The sequence below is a fragment of the Drosophila tropicalis genome, unplaced genomic scaffold (genome assembly GCF_018151085.1).
Source record: "Drosophila tropicalis isolate 14030-0801.00 unplaced genomic scaffold, ASM1815108v1 contig_593, whole genome shotgun sequence".
In the NCBI taxonomy this organism is placed as follows: Eukaryota; Metazoa; Arthropoda; class Insecta; order Diptera; family Drosophilidae; genus Drosophila; species Drosophila tropicalis.
The window spans coordinates 3981089-4003199 of NW_027173070.1; the positions used below are offsets into that span (position 1 = coordinate 3981089).

Sequence of the window (22111 nt, forward strand, 5' to 3'; positions counted from 1 at the left end):
CACACACATACGCACTAAGGTGGTGGGACAGGCCGGCGAATCCCACTTGCGAAGGGTGTGTGCGTGTGTCTCTCACGAAACTCACCACCATATCAACAACAACAACAACAACAGCACCGCAAAGGGAGCCTTGCAGTGTAAAAAGAGGGTGAAGAGCAAGGCAACGGCAACGACGACGACGACGCCGACAGTGACGGTGACGTCGACAGCGGGTGTCATAAGCCCCGTGGCCCTGTTATTTTGGATGGTCGTCGGATGGTGAAAATTGCAGGCAAAGGCAGCGCGGCCCGGTTTTCGGCCGCTTCTTCTCAATCAGTCACTAGTCGAGCTGTGCGCGAGTAACAACAAGGCAAAGAGAAAGTGCGAAAGAAAGAGCGTGCGAGCGAGCAAACGTGCTAGCAAACGAGCGAAAGAGACAGTGGCATAGATAATCGAATAAAACGGAAAAATATCACATACACGGTCGGACGACAATATGATGATAAATTAGAGCAACAAAATCATCTAAAATTTGTAATCGAGATGAAATGAGAAATATGCTTAAGTCAAGTGCTGTGTATTTAATTTAAAGAAGAAGCAAATAAGTAAAAGCTTAGCCCTCTCCTGATTCCCCACGAAGAAGAAGAAGAAGAAGCAATATATTATTGTGATTTATCCCCCCTAAAATCCAAAACCGAAAATCAAGTCCAAGTGTTTTGTGTGTGTGCTCAGCCTCAGTTCAGTTTGAAATACATCATAATTTTGGAGTTTAACCTCACATTTGCAACTTGTGCCGGTATGTACACGCCCTTAAACCGCCCCCCTCCGATCCAGCCTCCTAATGAATATATATAGCCAAACGACCCCTCCCTAGCTTGAACTTTTTTTTGTCATGTGTCTTCCCTTAGAAATTGTCGTTTTATATTTTTTTGTATAATTTTTATATTTTTAGCCATAAATTGTTTGCCCACAAACTTATTTTTAGAACCCTTCAAGAGCATGTTGAAAGAACTCTAGGCCAAATGGGATATTCAGCCTAGCATGTTAGGAATTTTCCCATTTTTATAGAAATACATTATATGGCATATCAATGGGTAAAAGTTGTAAAACAAAAAATTCACAGAAAAATCTGACAGTTCCGTTTTATGTTTCCGCAAAGTGCCAAAACCCAAAAGGAAGACCAAGAGAGAGAGAGAGAGAAAGGTGGGAGCATGCGAGTGGGTGAGAAAGAGAAAGAGAGCGAGAGCGAGAGAGACGCAAGGCAGCCTCTTTGCCTTAACAGTGTGGCCGAGGTAACAAACAAAAGGACAGCCTAAAAGTAGGTTTAACAATGACTCTCTCTACAAAAAAAATATATATGTATCTGTGACCAATAATAAAACTAACGATAAATTCCCAAAGAAGTAGCAAAGTCACACAAAACAAGTTAAACATTATAGAAACTATATCTGAATGTGGGTTTATCTTATCTTCCTGTGTCCGTCTGTTTGGCTTATCGCCAATCAATAGTTGGGTAAATGAGTCAAGCTCTGTATAAGTATATAGGGTACATACATACATATGTATATTATATAAGCAGTTAGCAACCCCTTGCAGGCAAAAATTAGAAAAAAAAATCCCCAAATCAAAAGCCGGCAGCCAAGGCGTTACCGGAGTTAAAAAAGTAGTAGATTTAGTAGTAAGTCTCTCTCTCTCTCATACTCTCTCTCTCTCTGAGTCTGAATCTCTCTTGTCTCTCTCAATGAGAGCAGGCGCGTGAAAAATCTTGGGAGGAAAAAAAAAGGAAAACAGGCAGCATTTTCCAATTGATTTTCAACGCGGTCGACGGCAAAAAAAGCCCATTGAAATATATATATATATGTATATTATATAAAAAAATCCAAGAAATCGCAAAAAAAGTTAAAAAACTTGTGCATAAAAATGTTTGCCAAAATGCGTGAAAAATTTGTGAAAAATCGTTTACATCATTATTACTGCTGAGATATCCTGCTATTGCATAAAATCCAATCAAATTGAATAATGTGTGAGTGATAAGTAGTAAAATGATGTCCTTTTCCCCAAACGCACACACACACACACGAACTGTGTGTGTTTGTGGGTGTTTTGAATGTGAGTGGTGTCTGATCTCAACAGCAGCCTGAAAGTGGGCTTTTATCTTTACATTTTGATTATTATTATTAATAACTAACCTGCACTCAAACTCAAAATCGAGGCGATAACATTTCAAGTGCATTATGTCATTTTTTCCCACACATTTTGTTGTCTACCTTAGAGTCTGTGAATGTGTGCCCCTATGTGTCTGTGTGTGTGCGCTTAGTGTTTGCCATTTACCCGTCGAGGACGAGGACACACTTGCTGATGCCTGCTGTCAACAGGGCGCCATTTAATGCCGTAACTTTTTGTGTAATTAAAAAAAAAAGAACAAAAAAACCAAGCCCCTTGTGCCCAGGGACAAGGGTAGAGCTCTCCATGATAATGGTTATCTAAAACAGAAAAAAAAGAACAGCAGGAAAAGGAAAAGGATTCGCTCACTGCGTGTGAATGTGCAAATGATGTAAATGAAATGGCCAGTCTAGCCCACACACTCACAACCGGATACTTTTGCGAAACTTTTGTTTTATGCTTTGCCACTTCCGGTTTATTGGAATTTATGTGCTTCGCCTGAAATTAGGCTACGGTTTTTGTGTTTTTTTTTCTCGTTTACTCTCTCGCAAGAGAAGCCCAAAAACCCATTTTGCAAGTTATTGTTAGACTCTGAATCCCTCTCACTCTCCCTCTCTCATCATTTTGGCTTGGAGTTGACAATTGGCTAAGCAAATGTATGAGCTACAATTTCCGTTTTTAGGCTTAGCCTAAAATCAATTAAAAACCTAAATATTGACCCAAGTAATTAGCAAATTTTTAGCAAGCACGTGGTGTGTATCTGTGTGGGGCCAACCCATCACTGATTTAATTCAGAAATTTTGAAAAAAAAAAAACTAGAAACTATTTGTATACACACCCACCACAACCATCTTACGTTTGAATATACATTCGAGTACGTCCTCAATATGCAATTGAAGTTTTGGCGTGTTACTTGTTCATTTATATTTATATTTATTTATTGTTAATGTTTACCCGGTGCAATGTTCAAGAATCTTCTCCTTAAATGTCTTCCAGTGTGTCGCTATTGATATATCGCCAGACTGTGCAATTGCAGCAGATACGCCAACTTGCTGCTGGGCTGTAGTCTATCAATATTTGAGTGTACGATGAGATCAACGTTAAATCGAAAATGCTAATTAATTTTTCATACACTAGCAAATGAAAACAATATAGTTAAATATTGTATGAACTATTAAGAAAATTAACTCGAGTGGTATAAATAAATGAGATGTTTGTTTATATCTTGAAAAGTGGTTAATCACATTTGACTTGACAGTGTGCATAGAACTTAAAGATTTTAGACCACCAAATGACGTCAAGAGAAAGGTCAACAATAAGTAGTAACTATTTCTTAAAGAACTCAAAAAACATTTGATGTTTGGCATAAAGCTACTTTGTAATTGATGGTTATTTAACTAAACTTGATATCAAGAATGCTAGAAATGTATTGAGGACAAAATCTGATGCACTGCATTTCCCTTTTTTATAGAATGAATGTCATTGAGTTAGCTTTGCTTAAAAGATTATTTAATTTTCGATGTTTATCCTAGCACTTGGTAATAGTTATTACATTTAAACAGTAGTTTTAGTCTTAAGAAACTCTTAAACTTTGCCTGCATGCTAAGTAATCCGTTTAACAATGATATCCCCAGTGGGGCTTGTTAGATAACTTTAGTTATTAAAGTGTAAAATTTCATCCTTCAACTAATTTACTTTCATTAAATATTTACGTATACTTCTAGATTAAAGAGTCGGTTAAGCTTTTTCAAGTACTTTGATCCAATTGAATAAAATAATTATTATTATTAAGAAAAGGTTACTATACCTCTAGGACTTGTGTCATAATATCAACTTTAGACACTTGAAAGTTTTAGATACAACGAGAACATGGGATGAGAGGAAGAATGTGGTCAATTCCTTTAATTATTTCTTATCCTTAACATTTAATTTAAACGACGTTTGTATTTGGCGTAAAGCTTAGAGTTACTTGGCTTTTGGTTTCAACAGTTCAATGAACTGTTGGCCCAGTGTTGAGTTTTAACCAGGTCTTCATACACGCACTCACTCCTCCCCCCATTTGTAATCAGCTCTTTTCCCTGTTCCTCCTGCCTTCTCTTCAAATTTGTGTGGTTTGACTTTTAATTAGACACGAAATTTGTTGGTTTGCCTCGTTTTAAGACGGTGGGGCAGGCGCACGTCATTTTCATCAAGTGCAAGAGATTAAAAAGCACCACACACAAACACACACACACACACACACTGGGTACTCTCAAGTGTAGTGTGTACTTTGACCTCTTTTGCGCTGCTGCGTATAACTTGGCCAGCTCGGTGGTCAATGTCAATGTGTTGGCCATTGGATTGCTACATATTGAATTTCTTTTGCGGCAGGTTTTTCTCGGCTCACATCACAATGTACATACATATACCTACATACATGCATATACATACATATGTATATCTTTTTATTTCAACGACTTGTTTTTCCCCACCTCACATATACACACTCACACACACTTGCAATCGCATACGGTTCTTTGCGGCTTTTTCAATTAAAACTTGCTTCTGCTTCTGGGTTGCATGCCCCATACGATCTTTCTCTCTCTCTTTCTATCGCTCTCGCTGTCTCTCTATCTCTTTTACTGGCTATTGGGGGGAGCTCCTCTCTCTCTGCCACTTCACACTCTTTTTCTGTGTGTGTGTGTCCGCTAACGTGTCGCTCTCCACGATGCTTTCTTTTGTGTGCGCTTTGGTCTGCCTTTTCTTGTCCAACAACAAGAGTTACACTATACTACACACACTCTGCTGACTGTCATCGTACAATAATGTATCCCCACTGTGTCGACGCCCCCCTCCCTCCCTGCCCTCTGCCCACTCCCCGCCCCATGCTCAGCTTTAAGCGCTGACGTCGCTGCATAAAGTCTTTCACTTCTTTGCCATCCAAGTTTAGTTCAGTTCCAGCCGGCGTACATAGCGCACGCGTTTAACGCCAAAAGATAAAGTAACACAAATTATATACTCCAAAAAAATACTAAAAAATACAACAACAACAACAACGTAAAGAAAGAAAGAAACGAAAATCCGAGAAATTTACACCGAGCGATATATATAATTTAGCGAGCGTAGAATAAACGACGCGTACTAGTGTCTTCCTCTCTATCTCTTACTCTCTCTCTGTCTATCTATCTATCTCTCTTTCTTTCTCCCCCGCTCTCTCGCTCTGTCTCTCTGTCTCTCGCTTACGTCTCACGTCTTTGCGCATGCGCAGCCAGCTCGCGCAAAAGTGAAAATATTTTGGAGAAATTTCTTGAGCGCAGAATTATTTTTGTGTGTCATCATACCAAAAGTCGTTCCAACGAACGAACGAACAAACGATCGATCGATCGGCGGTCCGGTGCTTCTTGAAGATATATGTACATATATACACTCTCTCATAATACATGTTGATTAACCTATATCGAGATCGGTGTCTGCCTTGCCTATAGTGTCAATAAAAAAGAAAAATCCGGGAACAACAACCAAACAAAAAAGTTACTTTTTGCCCCACCCCTACCAATTTTTCTAAACGAAAGTGAAAAAAAAAACCCAAAAAAAATATACAAAATATACAAAAATAATATATAAAGAGCAAAGAGAAAAATTGCACACCAAATGTCATTGACCTAAATTTTTGAATGTGTGTATGTGTGTGTGTTTTGTTGTTGGCCAAATTGTCGACCCCACCACGCCGCCGCCCTATATAACATCTTTATCATCATCATCATAATCATCATCAACAACAACAAGTCTCCCCAAGTTCAGGCCTGGGCGAAGATTCAAGCTCTGGCAGCGAGTAGCAGCAGTTATATATCAGTTATATACAATATCTCCATCTCCATCTTCGTTTTCATATTGACAAGTAAGTGTAAGCCAGGGCCAAATATTTGGCTTATGCAACTGAAATATTTTGACGTAATATTGTATACCTACCCCTCCAACTCTACCTTCATATCTACACACACACACACACATGCATACATACACATGTATACCTTTGCATTGATATTTTTGTTTTTTAGTCTAAAACTAAAAGGCCATTTCCAGGTTAATGCTGCGTCGTCGTCTTCGTCGTCGTCGTCATCTTCATCAACGCGTCGCGAGAAAGTTGTAGTAAAAGAGAAAAAAAAAAAAAACAAATAAATATCAAGAAAAAACAACGACTAAAATATTTTCGAAATGTATATTTGTAATATTAATCATTGCATATTTACAAATAAAATTTGCACACATACGACGACGCCGCCGCTGCCGCCGCCAACGACGATGTTGACGATAATCATGATGATGATGATGATGGCTAAAACGAAAACGACAGCAAAAAAAAAAAAAAACCAAATCATTATAAATATAAATGGCTGGATCATGGCCAGATCGAGTCAACCAGACACAGACAAACAGTGAAAAAAAACCCAAACATATATTGGCAAAGCAAAAAACCAAAGTACCAACAGATCTTTTTACATATTACTTACAACAATTTAAATAACTGTCTCATAATTGGCATAATTGACCGCCGTCGAACCACTAAACACATCAGTACAACAACCACCGACACCACCGCCACATTGACCCACTTTAATGTGGTGTTTCGGGCCAAGCTTGAAACTCACAAAACAACAAAAAAAACAAAAAGGGAAAACATTTGCTAAGCTCAGCTTGAAAAAGTAACTGAAATACCAAATATACATATGTGCAGTGGTATATAGCAAATATACATATGCATACATATATAGTACATATAGACAGACTTCCCATCCATCCACGATCGATCCGTCGTGTGTCAGTTTCCAAAAAGCTATTTAGGCTATATCGATTACGTGCCTGGCTTAATTAATTGCCCAATTTCTTTTACACTTTCGCATTTGAATTAGAATTTTTGTTTGTTTTGAAATTGTTGGACACTTATGTATGTATGTACATATTTTGCATGCCGATTGATTAATTATTGGAAACACCGTTTCGCTGAAACTGCGAGTTCAGAAAGTTCATAATGGAAATTCTTGCCATGAAATTTGCTCAGTTAATATTGTGAGAAGAGAGAGATAAAGAGGAAGAGATTGCCAATTCACCAAATTGTTTAAGTAAATATTTGAACTTGAAATTCATTGAATTTAAATGGGGTTAGTAGGTTGAAATCTTATTTAAGCTCTGAATCTTCATTTTTAAATGGATTATGCATTAATTCATTAAGTAATGGCTTTGTTATACTCAGTCTAGAATGATTTTGTATTAAACATAAGATAAAAAGTAAGAATACAACAGATAGAAAAGGAAATCTATATAAACTACAACCAATTCAATTTCAAGTCTTGTGAAATAATTAAAGGTAAATAAAAAACAAAATTTTGAGGTCGTAATATTTCCCAGACTTCCTTTGGGTCAACAGGTTAGCAGCTTTTTTTGTTTGTGGTCTTTAATTCATGTTTGATCGACTTCTCCGAGTAAGTTCAAATATGTTGATATGTACCCTTTGAAGGGGTTGTAGATCTATAAAACTTGTGGCTTTTGTCCTGAAATCAAATATTCCATTAAATTAAAATCCTATAAAAACGAATAAGCTCTAAACATTTATAATTAACTTGAAATTGTGAGAAAATATGTGAAAAACATATTTCAAATTAAATTTTGTACTTTGAAGTTTGTGATTCAAGATCAGAATGTCAGATTGTTAAAATATTAATGCAATTGCATATTAAAGTTTCTTTAATGGAAGAGAACTTTAAAAAATTGTTAAAAGTAGATCTACTTCTTAATTAGTTTTTGATAAGTTTTCCAAGTAATTGCTGAAATAAGCATTCAAATTTGAGAGTTAAACAAACAAAACAAATTGTTGTTTTTTGCTAAATTATTATACATATTTTCAATAAATAATTATTATAACAAATTCTTTGTTTGATTATTTCACCTAGATTATTCATCTTTGTTCGTTTTTCTTTTTGCGTTGTATCCTTTCTTTTGGCCTTTATCATTAATCTTAAGGCCATTAATCTCCATTTTGAAATGATGACAATGATTTTGAAAACTAAATATTTCCTTATTATTCAAATTACTTTCTACATAAGATAGAATGTGTGTGTGTGTGTTGTTGTCTTTTAATTAAAACTCACGAGTCTCTAATCTTTAAAGATTTATTTTTTTCGTTTTAATTGAGCCTGTTGATGGGTTGAAATTGTGTTTTGTGCCTACGTGCATGTGTGTGTGTGTGTGTCTTAGCTCATGGCTTTTGGCTAAAAATAAATATTTATTCTAATTGTAAATTATTTAATATCTAACATAGAAAAAAAAGGCCAGCAGAATGATGAGAGTGAGAGCAAGAGAGCTAGTGTCAGCTGAGTTTAAATTGGGCAGCTAATCTTCTACCTACAAAAGAAATACTAGAATGTGGGGGACTGCTGCGGTCCAACCATTGACAATACACAATTGTTGTTGTAGTTGTTGTTGTTGTTGTGTCGTTTTGTAGACAGAGACCCCAACCACCTCCACCACAACCACCACCACCCCCCATTATAATATACACTTAAATTTAACTTTTATGCTGTAAACTGCAAAAAAAAAAAAAAGAGCGCGCTTTGTTTGTTAATCAAGACACAAATTATGGGCACCATACAGAGCGGCGGCAGCGGTCAATCCATCCATCCATCCATCCATATATCCCATACCAACTGACCAACTAACCAACCACCCCTATAGAGATACGTGATTTATTCAATTACACACACAAAGCATAGATAACTTACGATAACTGTAAGAGCAGCTAGACATATGTGCATACATATGTATGTACGACGACCCAAACCACACAAAATAACCAACTAACGAGTCACTCTAAAAAGATTCAATAGAATAGAGAATAGAGGGCATTCTGTTTCCATGTGTTCAAGCTCTCTGTATGTGTGTATTCCCAGCATCCGCCGTAGTCACATTTACGGATTTACATAATGAGCAGAGGCCTTCCCATTGTTAAAAAGTGAAAATGCATATTTGAACTTTCGTTTCGTATACTATAATAAGTATGTCCATCCATAGTTTATATATGTATGTATATATAGCTCTACGTAAAAGAAATATTTGTGAAACAAGCGTGATAATTGCTAAAACAAATAGTGTGAAAGTATTTTTACAGAGAAACAGGATATACAAATAACTTAGAATGAAGTGTTGACTGTTGAATAAGTTAACCTGAAGCCGCTTAATATTGGTTGTCAAAACACTTCCACCCTACAAAAACAAAAAATAAAATATTAAAGTACTTGTAATTCAGAAAAAAACACGCAAGAAATGTTTTCTTACATTGTCCACACATTTGGATACACTTTAATTGGATACTTTGAAGAGAAGTAGTAAAACAAATGTGTTGTGTTTCAAATTGTTCTGAAAATTGTCGATAAAACTATAACTCATATAAAAATCAAGTGCTAAAAGGTATCGAAAGTCTTAAGGAAATGTCTTTGGAAAGAAAATGGAATCCAATCAAATCAAATGCAATTTAATAAAGTGATTAGTTAAAATGAATATTTAATTAATAGTGTGAGCCATAATATTAAATATTGGAAGAATACTAAAAAACGTAGTGAGATTTAACTATCGAATAGTAAATACCAAATCTTATATAACTTTGAGACTAAATAAATTAATGTCCTAATAGACTATGGAAACAATGGTAAAAGAGGAATCGACTAGACTGCTTTCAATACTTTGGAATACTTTAATAATAAATACCATGTCTTGAACAAATTACTGTCAAAGAATTTTTGTGAGTGGTTGCTAGCCATTTGCAACTGAAATTTCTCAGTAAGTGACTTTTAAGAAACTAATAATTAACTTAAAAGGCTCGAGCTGTGGGTGGTCCTTGAATAAATTTTAGTTTCTTAGTAACTGATTTAAGATAAGCCTAAGGGACGAACCTTTTTATTAAGTTTCAGTAGTTAATTTCACCTTGAAAAATTCTCCCTTAACATAGTCGATCACATAGCTGCCATACCCCTTTCTTGGAATGTGAATTTGTAGCGAACGTAAATTGGTATTGCCAGTAAACCTGGTTCAGACTCTCTCAAGGCACCAGAGAGACTCTGGCGATGTCCAATGTCCAAGCATTTGGCCAGGGCCAAAAGTGGTCGATGACGCTGGCGATGATGATATGCGATGCGATGCGGCACGATTATAGGAAATGGGTCAGACAATACACAGAGTGTATGTAACTACCTTGTCAAGGCAGGTTGAATGTTTACCGTTTAACAGCGCACACATACACTCGGAACACACATCGATACATTTTGTTTTTGTTTTTTTTGTTTTTTGGTCTTCATGTTTGCTTAACACGCGCAGAGCAAGAGGATGGAGACGCAGTTAAAGTCAGAGGCGTGGTTAGGTTCGTAAGGTTGATGGTGCGACGGTGGTTCAGTGGTTTGGTGGTTCATTGCCTTGTCTTTGCTTAGGCGCGCAAATTTTTGTTGTAAAGAGAGACAGAAAGAAAGAGAAAGAGAAAGAGGGAGAGAGAGAGAGCAAAAGAGCTTGAGCTTGATGAAAAAGTTGATTTTCAAGAAATTTCACTTTAGAATTAAGACACTCAAAGCCAGTCAGCCAGCCCAGTAAAAGAAGTCTTTTGATGAAGAAAACCACTGCAACCACTTTGACGGTGGACAGGTCTTTGGACTTTACGAAGAGAGCTTCATTGATAAATTTACAGTTACGTGATGAGACCGTTTTGATGCCCCATTGGCCCGAAGTGTCTTTAAAAGTTTAATTATAAGGCCAAGCCACAACTAGTTTTTGACGGATATATGATTTGATAATATCACTAGAAAGACACACACACACACACGCACACACACAAAAAACCAAAAAACTGTGCCAATTTACGAAAAACCCAAATATTAATTGCTGTGTCAGTGGGAAGGAAACCTTTAAATGCAAATGCTTAGAAAACAAAAAAAAAAAAAAAAAAATCATACCACCTTGATTGAAAATAGATTTTTTTTTTCGGTTTGAACTGAAAACGAAAGTTTGAACTTTTTTCGGTGTCTGTTGGTTTTTTTCTTACCCAAATTTAAATACATAAAAAATATTGCGGAATTTAGATAAAGTGAAAGTCATGGGTTGGGGCCTGAACCCTACAAACGAAAAAAAGACCGAAAACCGAAAAACCAAATTAGAAACGCAGTTGTAAGCTTAATACAAAATGCGACATCATCATTAACATCATCAGCATCAGCATCAGCATCGTCTCATATGTAGGAATGATGATCATCTTGTCCATACAAATTGACGTCAAATTTCACAATTCGTATTTAGCTGTTGTTTCCTGAGTATTTTAATAATCAATATTTGTTTAAATTTCAATTAGCAATTCAATTCAAATAGTAAGCAGAAAACGGTTCAAAGGTGGTCGAGGTTCCTCCATCATCATTATCTTCGAGTGAGTTACCTATTCTAACTAAATGTACATGAGTTGTTTAGGTTGATTTTTGACAGATTTACGAAGCAAATAGGAAACAGTTTGTTATTTTTGTTTACCTGCGGTTTTTGGACTCGTCGATTTCCGTTTCTATAGGTTTGTTCTAACGCACAGTTGTTGTTGTTAGCAAGTTGTTACTTTTTTTGTTTTGTTTTAAGTTTCATAAAACAAAAAAATGGAAATCACTTAGCAACATTTAACCGAGCGCAGCGCTGCCTTGACTATTGACAAATTCATTTCATTTTTTTACAACTTGTTTTGAGTTGTTATTGTTTGGTTGTTTGTAATTGCACTAGCTTGTGGGTGTCTGCCAAGTGAAGGTTGTCAAGGGAATGTTATAGGGATATCGATTAACCTTTAACCTGTCATGCCATTTTTGTTGGAATTTTTAAGAATATGGCTACATGTTTTCTTTATTTTATGTGTCTCTGTTCGAATTCTTCTTATGTAACCCCCAAGCACACTTCCTACCCATCAGACTAAAGAGAGAGAGAGAGAGAAAACAAAAACAAATATCTATGGTCCTATGAATGTGAACATTTCAACGTTTTATTGAATAATTATTCAAATGATCTACAATACATATGTTTTTATACGCTCGCAGAGAGTATATACGAGAAATAATCAGTATTTGGTTCTGCAAATAAGTCTCTTAGTTTAGTTTGTTTTTTCTTGTATTATCCTGGACAGACTGATTGGCAGATTATAATGTATTAGCACTTAATAATTTGCGTATAACTGAGATAACTAGATAAAGTCTTGCTAAAGAGAGACAGATTATGTCACTGAATGGATTAGTAAGAGAGAGATACCTTCTTAAACCTTCTTCTAAATTTTGAAAACAAAATTTTTTGGAAGTAAGACGGGGTATATACACTTTGAGATAACTGAAGTTATCTTCTTGAATATATTTTAATAGTGTGGATATTTTGGGTACTTGTATTGGTGAGCTTTGCGAAGCTTATGACTTAAAGCCGAGCCTTATAAATGCATATGAAATATGTCGCAAAGCTTGACAATTATTCTACAATTATGTGTGTGTGTGTGAGTGTCTGATGTCGTCTGAGTAAATGACGTACACAGACTCTTTAGAACGCCACTTGATCGATCCGTACAGCTGTTTGTAAGTGTGTCTCTCTCTCTCTCTCTCTCTCTGTCTCTCTGTCTCTCTGTGTCTGTGTGTGTCTGTTTATTTAATGAAAATTTGTTTTCAATACTTTAATATAGAATGCCGTGTAGCTGCCGGTAGTGCGAGCATTCGTAAACTGTCATTCCTATCGATAGTGTCGTTGTTGTCTTGTCTCGTCGTTGTCGTATCGCCTCGACTTGTCTCATGTGTGTGTTTTTATTTTAGTTAGTTCTCAATTTCACAATTTGCCACTTAAGTGGCTTAAGCTTTAAAAGAGCTTAGGCATATTTAGTTCCATTGTGCGTTAAATTCAATTGCGGTGGATTAAAAGTAAGTGTAAACTGTGAACAAAAAAAACCAAACCATTCTGAGAATACACGATATGATGTGAAGACAACATTAGTTTTTTTTTCGATACGATGTTGGCCGATGGCCAAAAACGAAAATCTAAATGGTTCTAAAGACGTCATTTGACGCAAAATATTTGATGCGTTTCTGTGGCTTCCCCCAAAAAAACAAAAATAAGCAAACATTTTGAGGGTTTCTCTCCTGTATACGCACTCAAACGACGCATGTGTGGAATAAGAATATTTATTTTTAGCCTGATTTGACAGATAATTTGAAATGGGAAGGTTTCGGTCGTTTTTATTGTCAGCATCTAATTGAGTGTCAGTTTAGATATGGGCAACATACCCAAAATAGGGACAAGGAAAGACAGTTGTTTTGTGCCTATTACCAAAAATCTAATCAACATTGACAATGATTTTTGGACGGGGGGACGGGGGAAGGAATAAATTACCCCATCTCTACTATTTACTCTACTAATTATGTGTATATTCTTCTTTGTTTTTCGTTACAGCTTACCAACCCGCACTACCTTAGCAGCTCTTTGAAACTCTTTCGATTTATTTCCCCCTCAACAAGAAACCGAAACTAATTACGCACACACCCATTAGCCAAAAATCAATTTAATTCCAACATCAACCCGGCCAACTCTTTTGCTCTCTAAGGAAGAACTGAAAGCCCGTGTAGAATGTCCGTGTAAAAAAATTGCACGCTAAAGCAAACAAAGAAAAGAGGAAAACAAAATCGACACTAAGCGAAAATGGATAAACGCTTAAATGCGGGACAGTTAGATTTTGCAGTCAATACTTCAACGGATTTAATTGCATAATTTCCCCTTTACAAAGCAGAAAAGAAAAAAGCCACAAAGCAAACAAACAAAAAAAAGCTTCCAAAAGAAATAAAAACATTAAGCAAATACAAAAAGCACTTCCATAATAAAAAACGGAAGGTAGTTGAAAAGGACAACAAAAACGCACACACACACAACACTGTAAATGAGGAAAAATTGCTTCCTAAATTAACTTAAGCAAAAGGAGGAAGAGATCATCACAAAAGAAAAAAAAAAGACAAACAAAAGGCCAAAATCAAAAGACAACAAATTTTCGAACATGTCCAACGCAAATGTCAAGAAAACAGAAACCGAAAACTGCAATAGCAGCAGCAGCAATAACAACTTCAAACAGTTGTCTTCGCCCTCACAACAATCCCACGATGGCAAAACAATTCTATTAAATGGCCATCAGCGTACCAATGGACTCACCCATACAGCGGCAGCAATTGCAGCCGCCACCTCCACAGCCTCCTCATCATCTGCAGCCTCATCGTTGACGGCGGCAACATCTTTGGGCGGCGGCGGCAATTTGGGTCTAAATGCGGCATTGATTTCATCGACAACCCCTGCCACGGCATTGCCACCAAACACCAATGGCCTGCAGTCACCCTACGAACGTTATAGAGAGGATGACACCAGCTATGTGCCCATCGGACAATTCTTTGCAGGACGCAGTGTATTCATTACAGGCGGCACTGGATTCATGGGAAAGGTGAGTTAATTTTGCAACCCTTGAACACTTGACTCTGAAAGAATGTGTGTCTAAATGCTTATCTCGAAAAAAAAGTAGTAAACTTTCTGTTTAGGTTACTGGGTTAAGTGTTGTAGTTAAAAGGTATACAAATTAACTAGTTTTTGATCTAAGTACACACTTAACTTAACTGTCTGGGTCATTAGAATTTTGGTAGAAAAAAGCAACTAAGTTGCTTAAATGAGCCACGAGCAACAATTGAAAATAGTAATAATTTTATTTAAATATGTAGTAGCATACCTAATAATATATTGGTTAAAAGGTTTAAGAATTTAGACTTTGAAATTGCATACAAATATAAGGAAAATTTGTGAGTCATTCGTTGTCTTTTAAACAGAGATTCTACCGACCTTTGGACCAAAGTGAAAGTTTTTTAAGTTCGTCAATTGATAACAGTCTAAAACAAAGTTCAGTTTCTAATTATATAATTGATTTTGAGTTTATAAACAACTTAATTAGGTTGTTTTCTGAGAAATTTAAAACAAATTTAACTTGTCAAAGTTTTAAAAGATTCTGATTCTTTAACCAATTAAAACAAAAATAACTCAAACGGTTCTTCTTTTGCTTGGCTTATTTCCTTTTTGGTTTTCCTAATATTCGAACTGCTATGAAGGTCATTTTCAGGGGATTATTTTACAAGTTTAATTTCTGAAAGCAATAGAAAAATACTTACACTAGTTTGATTTCTAAGCAAGATACTTATTTAACTTGAATCTGCTATATTGAGTTACTTGAGTTACTTGTTATTAATTAAATATCGATCAGAGTTTAGAAAGAATCTTTAAAAAACAAGACAAATGTATAATTTTTCGTTGCATACTTTTCCGGGCATATCATGCATACGCCGCGTGAACTTTGAGTAGACAGAGAAATGATGAGTATTGAACTCTTGGGCATAATTAGCAATGCTTGATTGAAAACATTAAATAATTAGCAAATATCGATCAGAGTTTAAAACATGAGTTTAATTAGAAAGAATCTTTTAAAACAAGACAAATGTATAATATGTATAATAAGCGCTTTGAATTTTTTGTTGCATACTATTCCGGGCATATCATGCATACGCCGCGTGAACTTTGAGTAGACAGAGAAATGATAAGTATTGAACTCTAGGGCATAATTAGCAATGCTTGATTGAAAACATTAAATAACATTCGGTCACATTATTTACCCTGATAATGAGCTCGTATACTGACGATGTGGCGATTGCCTTTGCAAGTGCATTCGAATGTTGACTCACTGCTTATTGTTCATGGCATGCCAAGGCTTCATAACTGGCTAGCCAGTCCCTTCATCTTGCCCGCATCAGTCGTCTAATTGTTCGTCAAGTGCGGTTGTGTGTGTGGGTAGACCAACGACTGCTTCACTTCACTTCCTTCCATGCTCGGCATTAATACCGACATCATGCGGCTGTTGTGCCAGTTTTTGTCGTTTTTAGACTACATTGCATGTCCTGGTCTGGTGGGGTTCCTGGCTGCGTCAGTATGACATGTAATCGCACCGGCGCCATTCAGACTATGACTCGATTGCACACTCCACCCCTGAATGAGTGAGTGAGTGAGTGAGAAAATGTGTCTGTGTGTGTGCTCGTGTATGTAATGTGGGGCGTAGGCAATTCCATCGATTTTGAACTATAATTTAAATGTACAATAACGTCATAATATCCCTTTGTCGTTCTCCCCTCCTCAATCATTCACCTGTGTTTAGTGTCCGTGTGTTCAATGACCGATCCGACCCAAAGGTGGTCTCTTTTTGTGGTTTTTGTGGGTTAATTTACAAACAATTCTCACATCGTTTGATGGGCGTGTCAACCGACTGACTGACTGACTGTGTCCGATGCCTGCACGTGTCAATAGTATTCTCACCCTTGTTGTTGTGCATAAAGTCCTCTAAGTTATTAGTTATTAGTTGGTACATACATAACCTAAGGCAACGAGGTGAAACAAGGACAGACAGACATACACTCTTTGAGCCTAACGAGTGGGTTAAGTGCGTTGATTGGGCTTTTCGATTGTCGCTTATAGTTCCAGTTCCTATAATATTTAATTTATGAATTAGATAGTTGATTAATTGAGACAATTATTAATACAATTTCAGGTACTTGTTGAGAAATTGCTGCGCTCATGTCCCGATATAAGAAATATTTATCTGCTGATACGACCGAAACGTGGCCAAGAAGTATCGGCACGCCTAACGGAATTGCTAAATGCACCAGTAAGTAATTAACTTCTAAAATTTTCTTTTCAAAATTGTTTAATTAAATTTGATTGGATTTATTTAGTTGTTTGAGTCACTACGTCGCGAAAAACCCAAGGAGCTGAGCAAAGTTATACCCATATCCGGCGACATAACATCCGAGGAATTGGGCATTTCAGAAAAAGATCAGGTAGATTTGAAACTTTGAAACTTTAACTTTAACTCATCGAACGTAATTACTTTAATTTTTGTGTATTTTTTAGAACCTTCTGTGTCGCAATGTTTCCATTGTATTTCATTCAGCTGCCACTGTGAAATTCGATGAGAAGCTCAAGCTCTCTGTCACAATCAATATGCTGGGCACGAAGCGTTTGGTTGAGCTATGTCATCGCATGCTGTCTCTAGACGTAAGTAGAGTCAATAAAGTGATTATAAGAGTTATATATAAAAAGTATTCAAATTTTTCATTTAGGCACTAATTCACGTCTCCACTGCCTATTGCAATTGCGATAGAACCGATGTATCTGAGGTTATCTATGCACCACCCTATAATCCCGACGATATCATCTCATTAATCAACTGGCTTCCGGAGGATATACTCGATCAGGTATATTTTGGGATAATCAAATAAAAGAAGAGGGAGAACTTACTATTCGTCTTGGTTACGTTTTCAGCTGACACCACGCCTCATTGGCAAACGCCCCAATACGTATACATTTACAAAAGCCTTAGCGGAGCATATGTTACTTAAGGAGGCTGGTAATCTGCCCGTTGCGATTGTAAGGCCCTCGATTGGTAAGTAGAGCCATTAATAACTAAAATTTACTCTTCTATATTCTAACTATGTTTTTCTCTCTGACTTTAGTGACTGCCAGCCTGAATGAGCCATTTGCCGGTTGGGTGGATAACTTTAATGGGCCAACGGGTCTAGTCTCGGCTTTGGCCAAAGGCCTATTCCGCACCATGATGTGCGAAAAGAACTATGTGGCCGATATGGTACCTGTCGATATTGTGATTAATCTAATGATTGCCGCCGCCTGGCGTACAGCGACGCGTAAATCCAATAATCTACTCATATACAACTGTTGTACCGGTCAACGTAATCCCATATTATGGTCAGAGTTTGTCAAACATGCCATGACCAGTGTGCGTAAACATCCCTTGGGTAAGTTAGTTGAATCAAAAGAATGCCTTTTTGTTTATTTGTATGAATTATTTTTCTTATAGAGGGCTGCCTGTGGTATCCAACGGGTGAGCTGCGCATGAATCGTCCCATAAATACGCTGAATTGTATATTAAAACACTTCCTTCCGGCCTACATACTGGATGGAGTGGCGCGGATTATGGGTAAAAAGCCATTGTAGGTATCAGCTCCCTTCCAATTTCTTTTAGAGATAAAATTGAATCTCTTGTGTGTTTTCTTATAGCGTTGTCAACGTACAAAATAAAATTGCCAAAGCTGTGGAATGTTTAGAGTATTTTGCCACACGTCAATGGCGTTTCAAGGATGACAATGTGAATGCTTTGCTGCACACGCTCAGTCCCAAGGATCGTGAGATATTTGTATTCGATGTACGTCACATAAACTGGGATAAATATGTTGAACGTTATGTGTTGGGCTTCAGGGAGTTTCTATTCAAACAGCGACCCGAATCGCTGCCAGCCAGCAGAAAGCGTATGGTTAGGTAAGTCTCTAACTTTGTTCAAGACTGATCTGCGCTTTGTCCCCGAAAGAATGCTATAAGCAATCAGATAATTCATATTCAATTCTGGAACAACGAGAACTATTGATGACGACAGAACATTCCAAAAGTTGAATTGATCTCTGCATTTCTTATTGCATACTTGAGGGGGTCTTTTTGCTTAACAATCGATCTATTTAACAATCATTCTTGTTAACAGACTGTACTATCTGCATCAGCTGACCAAATTGGTGGCCGTTCTAATCACCTGGCGCTTCTTAATGTCACGTTCGAAGCGCTTAAATGACCTGTGGAGCGCCTTCCTGGACAATGCGCTGAAGATGGCACGTTTGATACCATTTTTGTAATGAATGAAACTTTGTGGTGATCAACACAATTGATTGACAATTCATTGATTGATTTGATTAATTGATTGTGTGTGTTTGGATGTGTGGATTTGGATTTGTTTAGTCGCGAATCGGTATCGATCGAGTGTTTCCATTTTGATGATATCGATATCGGGATTCATTGCAATTTCTAAATGCTTTAACATGGCGTATATTTTAGAGGTTTTTTTTAGCATATATTTAAACAAGTAAAACCAACAACAACTAAAACAAACAACAAAAAAAAACCTACACCAGCAAAAAAAAAAAAAAAAAATGCATAATAAAATGTCGGGGTAATATTTGCGCGCATCCAAAAATAGGATAAAAAAAAAATACTAAATACTACTGGGAAGAAAACAAAAAAAAGGAAATCAAGAAAATTATATTTTGGGGTGTTGGCATCATGTGGCTCGAGTTTTTTGAGTTCAAGACGTAATTTTTGTAAATTTTGTGAAAAAAAAAAAAAATGAAAAGAAAAAACAAAGAAACGAAACGGAAAAATAATAAAGTATAACACAAAAAAAAAAAAGAACAAATTATTCCACCTTTTTGCATACAGAATAAAAATTAGAAGTGAATTATATATTATATATATAGATATATATTATATATAATCCCGCTAAAAAACAAAAGAAAACAAAAAATAAACAAAAACAAATTATTAATGAATTTATGCATATGTCGAGGTTCAAAACATAATAAAGCAATTTTGCAGTAACTAGAAAACCACAAAAAAATAAACAAAAAAATATATATATATATTAATAAATGAATTATTAGTAAAGAAAAAAAAAAGGAAGAAAATATTAAACTAAAAAAAGATGATGGCTTGTTATTGCTTTAAATTACATAAACCTAACGTAAACTATGCTAATTAATAAATTATGAATATTGCGTAAAAGTAAAACCGAAAGAAACAAAAAGAAAACAAAAAAATATATATATATTAATACGAAAATGGAATTATTTATAATTGAAAGTAGTTTTAACATTTTTACATTTACAATTAAGTTTTCAATATATTAAAGAAAAAGACAAAAAGCAGAAGAAAAACAAAAACAACAAAAAACTATTATATACGACAAAAGAAAAAAAAAAAAAAAAAAAAAAAAAAAGGAATGGAAGGGAAATCAGATGAAATTATGATGATACAAAATTAAATTTATGTATATTATATAAATATTGCAAGGCGTGAACGATGAATAAATAATAATTTTCAAATAACAGCAGCAACAACAACAACAAATAAAATCAATATATATTTATAGATTTCTATATATATATATATATACATATTTAGTGACATCCAACAAATCAAGCGATAACATAAATTTATTAGCATTTGCAGCCTCAAAAACCTAAGCGTAATCAGCTAAAATAGTAGCAAGTGAAAGGAGAAAATTTCCAAAAAGAAACCTACGAAAAAAGACAAACTCAATTAATGAAATGAAAACAACAACAAAAACATGAATTATACGAATGAAAATAACGGCATACATATAGTAAGAACATTCCATCCAAAGTAGAAACAAAATGGCGCATCGGCATCAATTCTTCCTCCCTTTCTGTCTGCCTGGTCTTCGCTCCCTTCCGCCTTCCGCCTCTCCTCACTTGTTAGCTGTTATTTTATTTTTATTTTTGTCAATAATAATTGTTTTTTTTTTTTTTTTTTGTAGGTTGTTGTCTGAGCTAAGTATATTAGACCATTTCGTGCAATTTTATTATTTAGAATTTATTGTACTTTATTTATATACATAAATAGTTTATATATATACATATATAAGTATGCATACATTGTATATGTATGTATATTTTGTAAATTTCAGTACATCAATAACAACAAATCCAATTTCGTATATAAAATAAATCTATAAAAACAAAAAACAAACAAAACACAAAAACAAAACAAAAACAAACAAAATATGCATTTTTTTCTAAAAAAGTGTTTTTTCCAACTAATCAAATTGTTTATTTCCAAAGCAGTTGCATATAATTAGCACTTAGGCAAAAATATTTATAAACAAAACAAGAAGAAAACGAGAACTATAATTAACAAAAGGAAAAAGACATTAAACTAAAGCTATAAAAACAAATTGTAAGCTATGTAAACGGTTTTAGTTCTTATTGGCATAACAAGAAATGGACAAACATTTTGTGGAATTTAGTGAAAAAAAGAAAACAAGAAATATACAAATGATTGAGAAATGATATAAACTAATAAATGAAATGAAAAACAATGGGAGTAATTAAATAAAAACCCTTAAGAAAATTGAAAAGAGAATAAAATAAATGCGAAATGCCTTTTCTACTAGTAAGTGGGAGGGGTTGGTAACGGGAAATGGATTATGGATCACCTTGGCGTTGCCAGTTTGTTGATAAACCAGAAATTATCGGAAATGGAGTTGCCAGAACTATTTCATAAACCCTGAAAAGGACGTCGGTCTGGCTTCTCACTCATGAAGTCTTCAAATCAGAGCTGTTGCAAAGTTTTTGATAATCAATTCAAAATTTTGGTAAGCAAACAAGGTAAATGTTAAGAAGTATCACTTTGGCGTTGCCAGTTTGTGAGTTGAAAGAACTTTTATTTAAGCCCTAAAGGTAAAAGGACTCTGAACCCTTTTACAACTTATATTTTGCCAATCTTGAGGTAAAAAGTTTTATCGCCCATCTGTTAACCATGTTTAGAAATGCTCCGCAACCACTTCAGTTGTTTAAATAAAAGGATGAGACATAGGGTCGGATCTTGTCTTGGCCTGAAAAGAAATCTGCTTCGATTTTCAATCACAGTATGTCCTGGATGCTAGTCAATCGATCGGAGATCAGAATGTTTGTATCCATACCCAAATTTTTGTTCCCCAAATAAATTTGAACTTCTTATTTTTTTTGTACACATGAATTCTCATTTATTATTTGGTTTTTCAGTTTGTTATTTTTTTTTTGTGTTTCGGTTTCCTTCACTTTTCATATTTTCTTCAGAAATCTAGCGCTCACACGCTACCATCTTTAAAATTTTCTAATACATTGGCTCATCGGCTTGCTCTCTTAAAATTCTTATTCATATTTATCTTTAATTTTATTTTTTGTTTTCAAATATTTGTTTTTAACTTATGTATGTTCAACTTTTTCGTCTTTTTGTTGTAGTTGTTGCTGTTGTTGTTGTTGTGCCTATGTTT

General features: G+C 35.4%; 1 protein-coding gene across 4 annotated transcripts; it reads left to right on the forward strand.

Moving 5' to 3' along the window:
• Nucleotides 1–327: 327 nt before the first annotated feature.
• LOC137575865 (putative fatty acyl-CoA reductase CG5065) lies at nt 328–21175 on the forward strand. Of its 4 annotated transcripts, none has more exons than XM_068288594.1 (11): nt 328–775; nt 13603–14632; nt 16769–16885; nt 16953–17057; nt 17131–17274; nt 17340–17474; nt 17542–17662; nt 17733–18032; nt 18095–18227; nt 18295–18552; nt 18770–21175. In XM_068288594.1, exons 2-11 carry the CDS (start codon nt 14198–14200, stop codon nt 18915–18917), a joined length of 1896 nt encoding a protein of 631 aa, XP_068144695.1. In that variant the 5' UTR covers nt 328–775; nt 13603–14197; the 3' UTR covers nt 18918–21175. The 4 variants fall into 4 exon arrangements, with proteins under 4 accessions (XP_068144695.1, XP_068144696.1, XP_068144694.1 ...); XM_068288595.1 differs by lacking the exon at nt 328–775 and adding an exon at nt 1850–2002; XM_068288593.1 differs by lacking the exon at nt 328–775 and adding an exon at nt 5438–6019.
• Nucleotides 21176–22111: the final 936 nt, after the last annotated feature.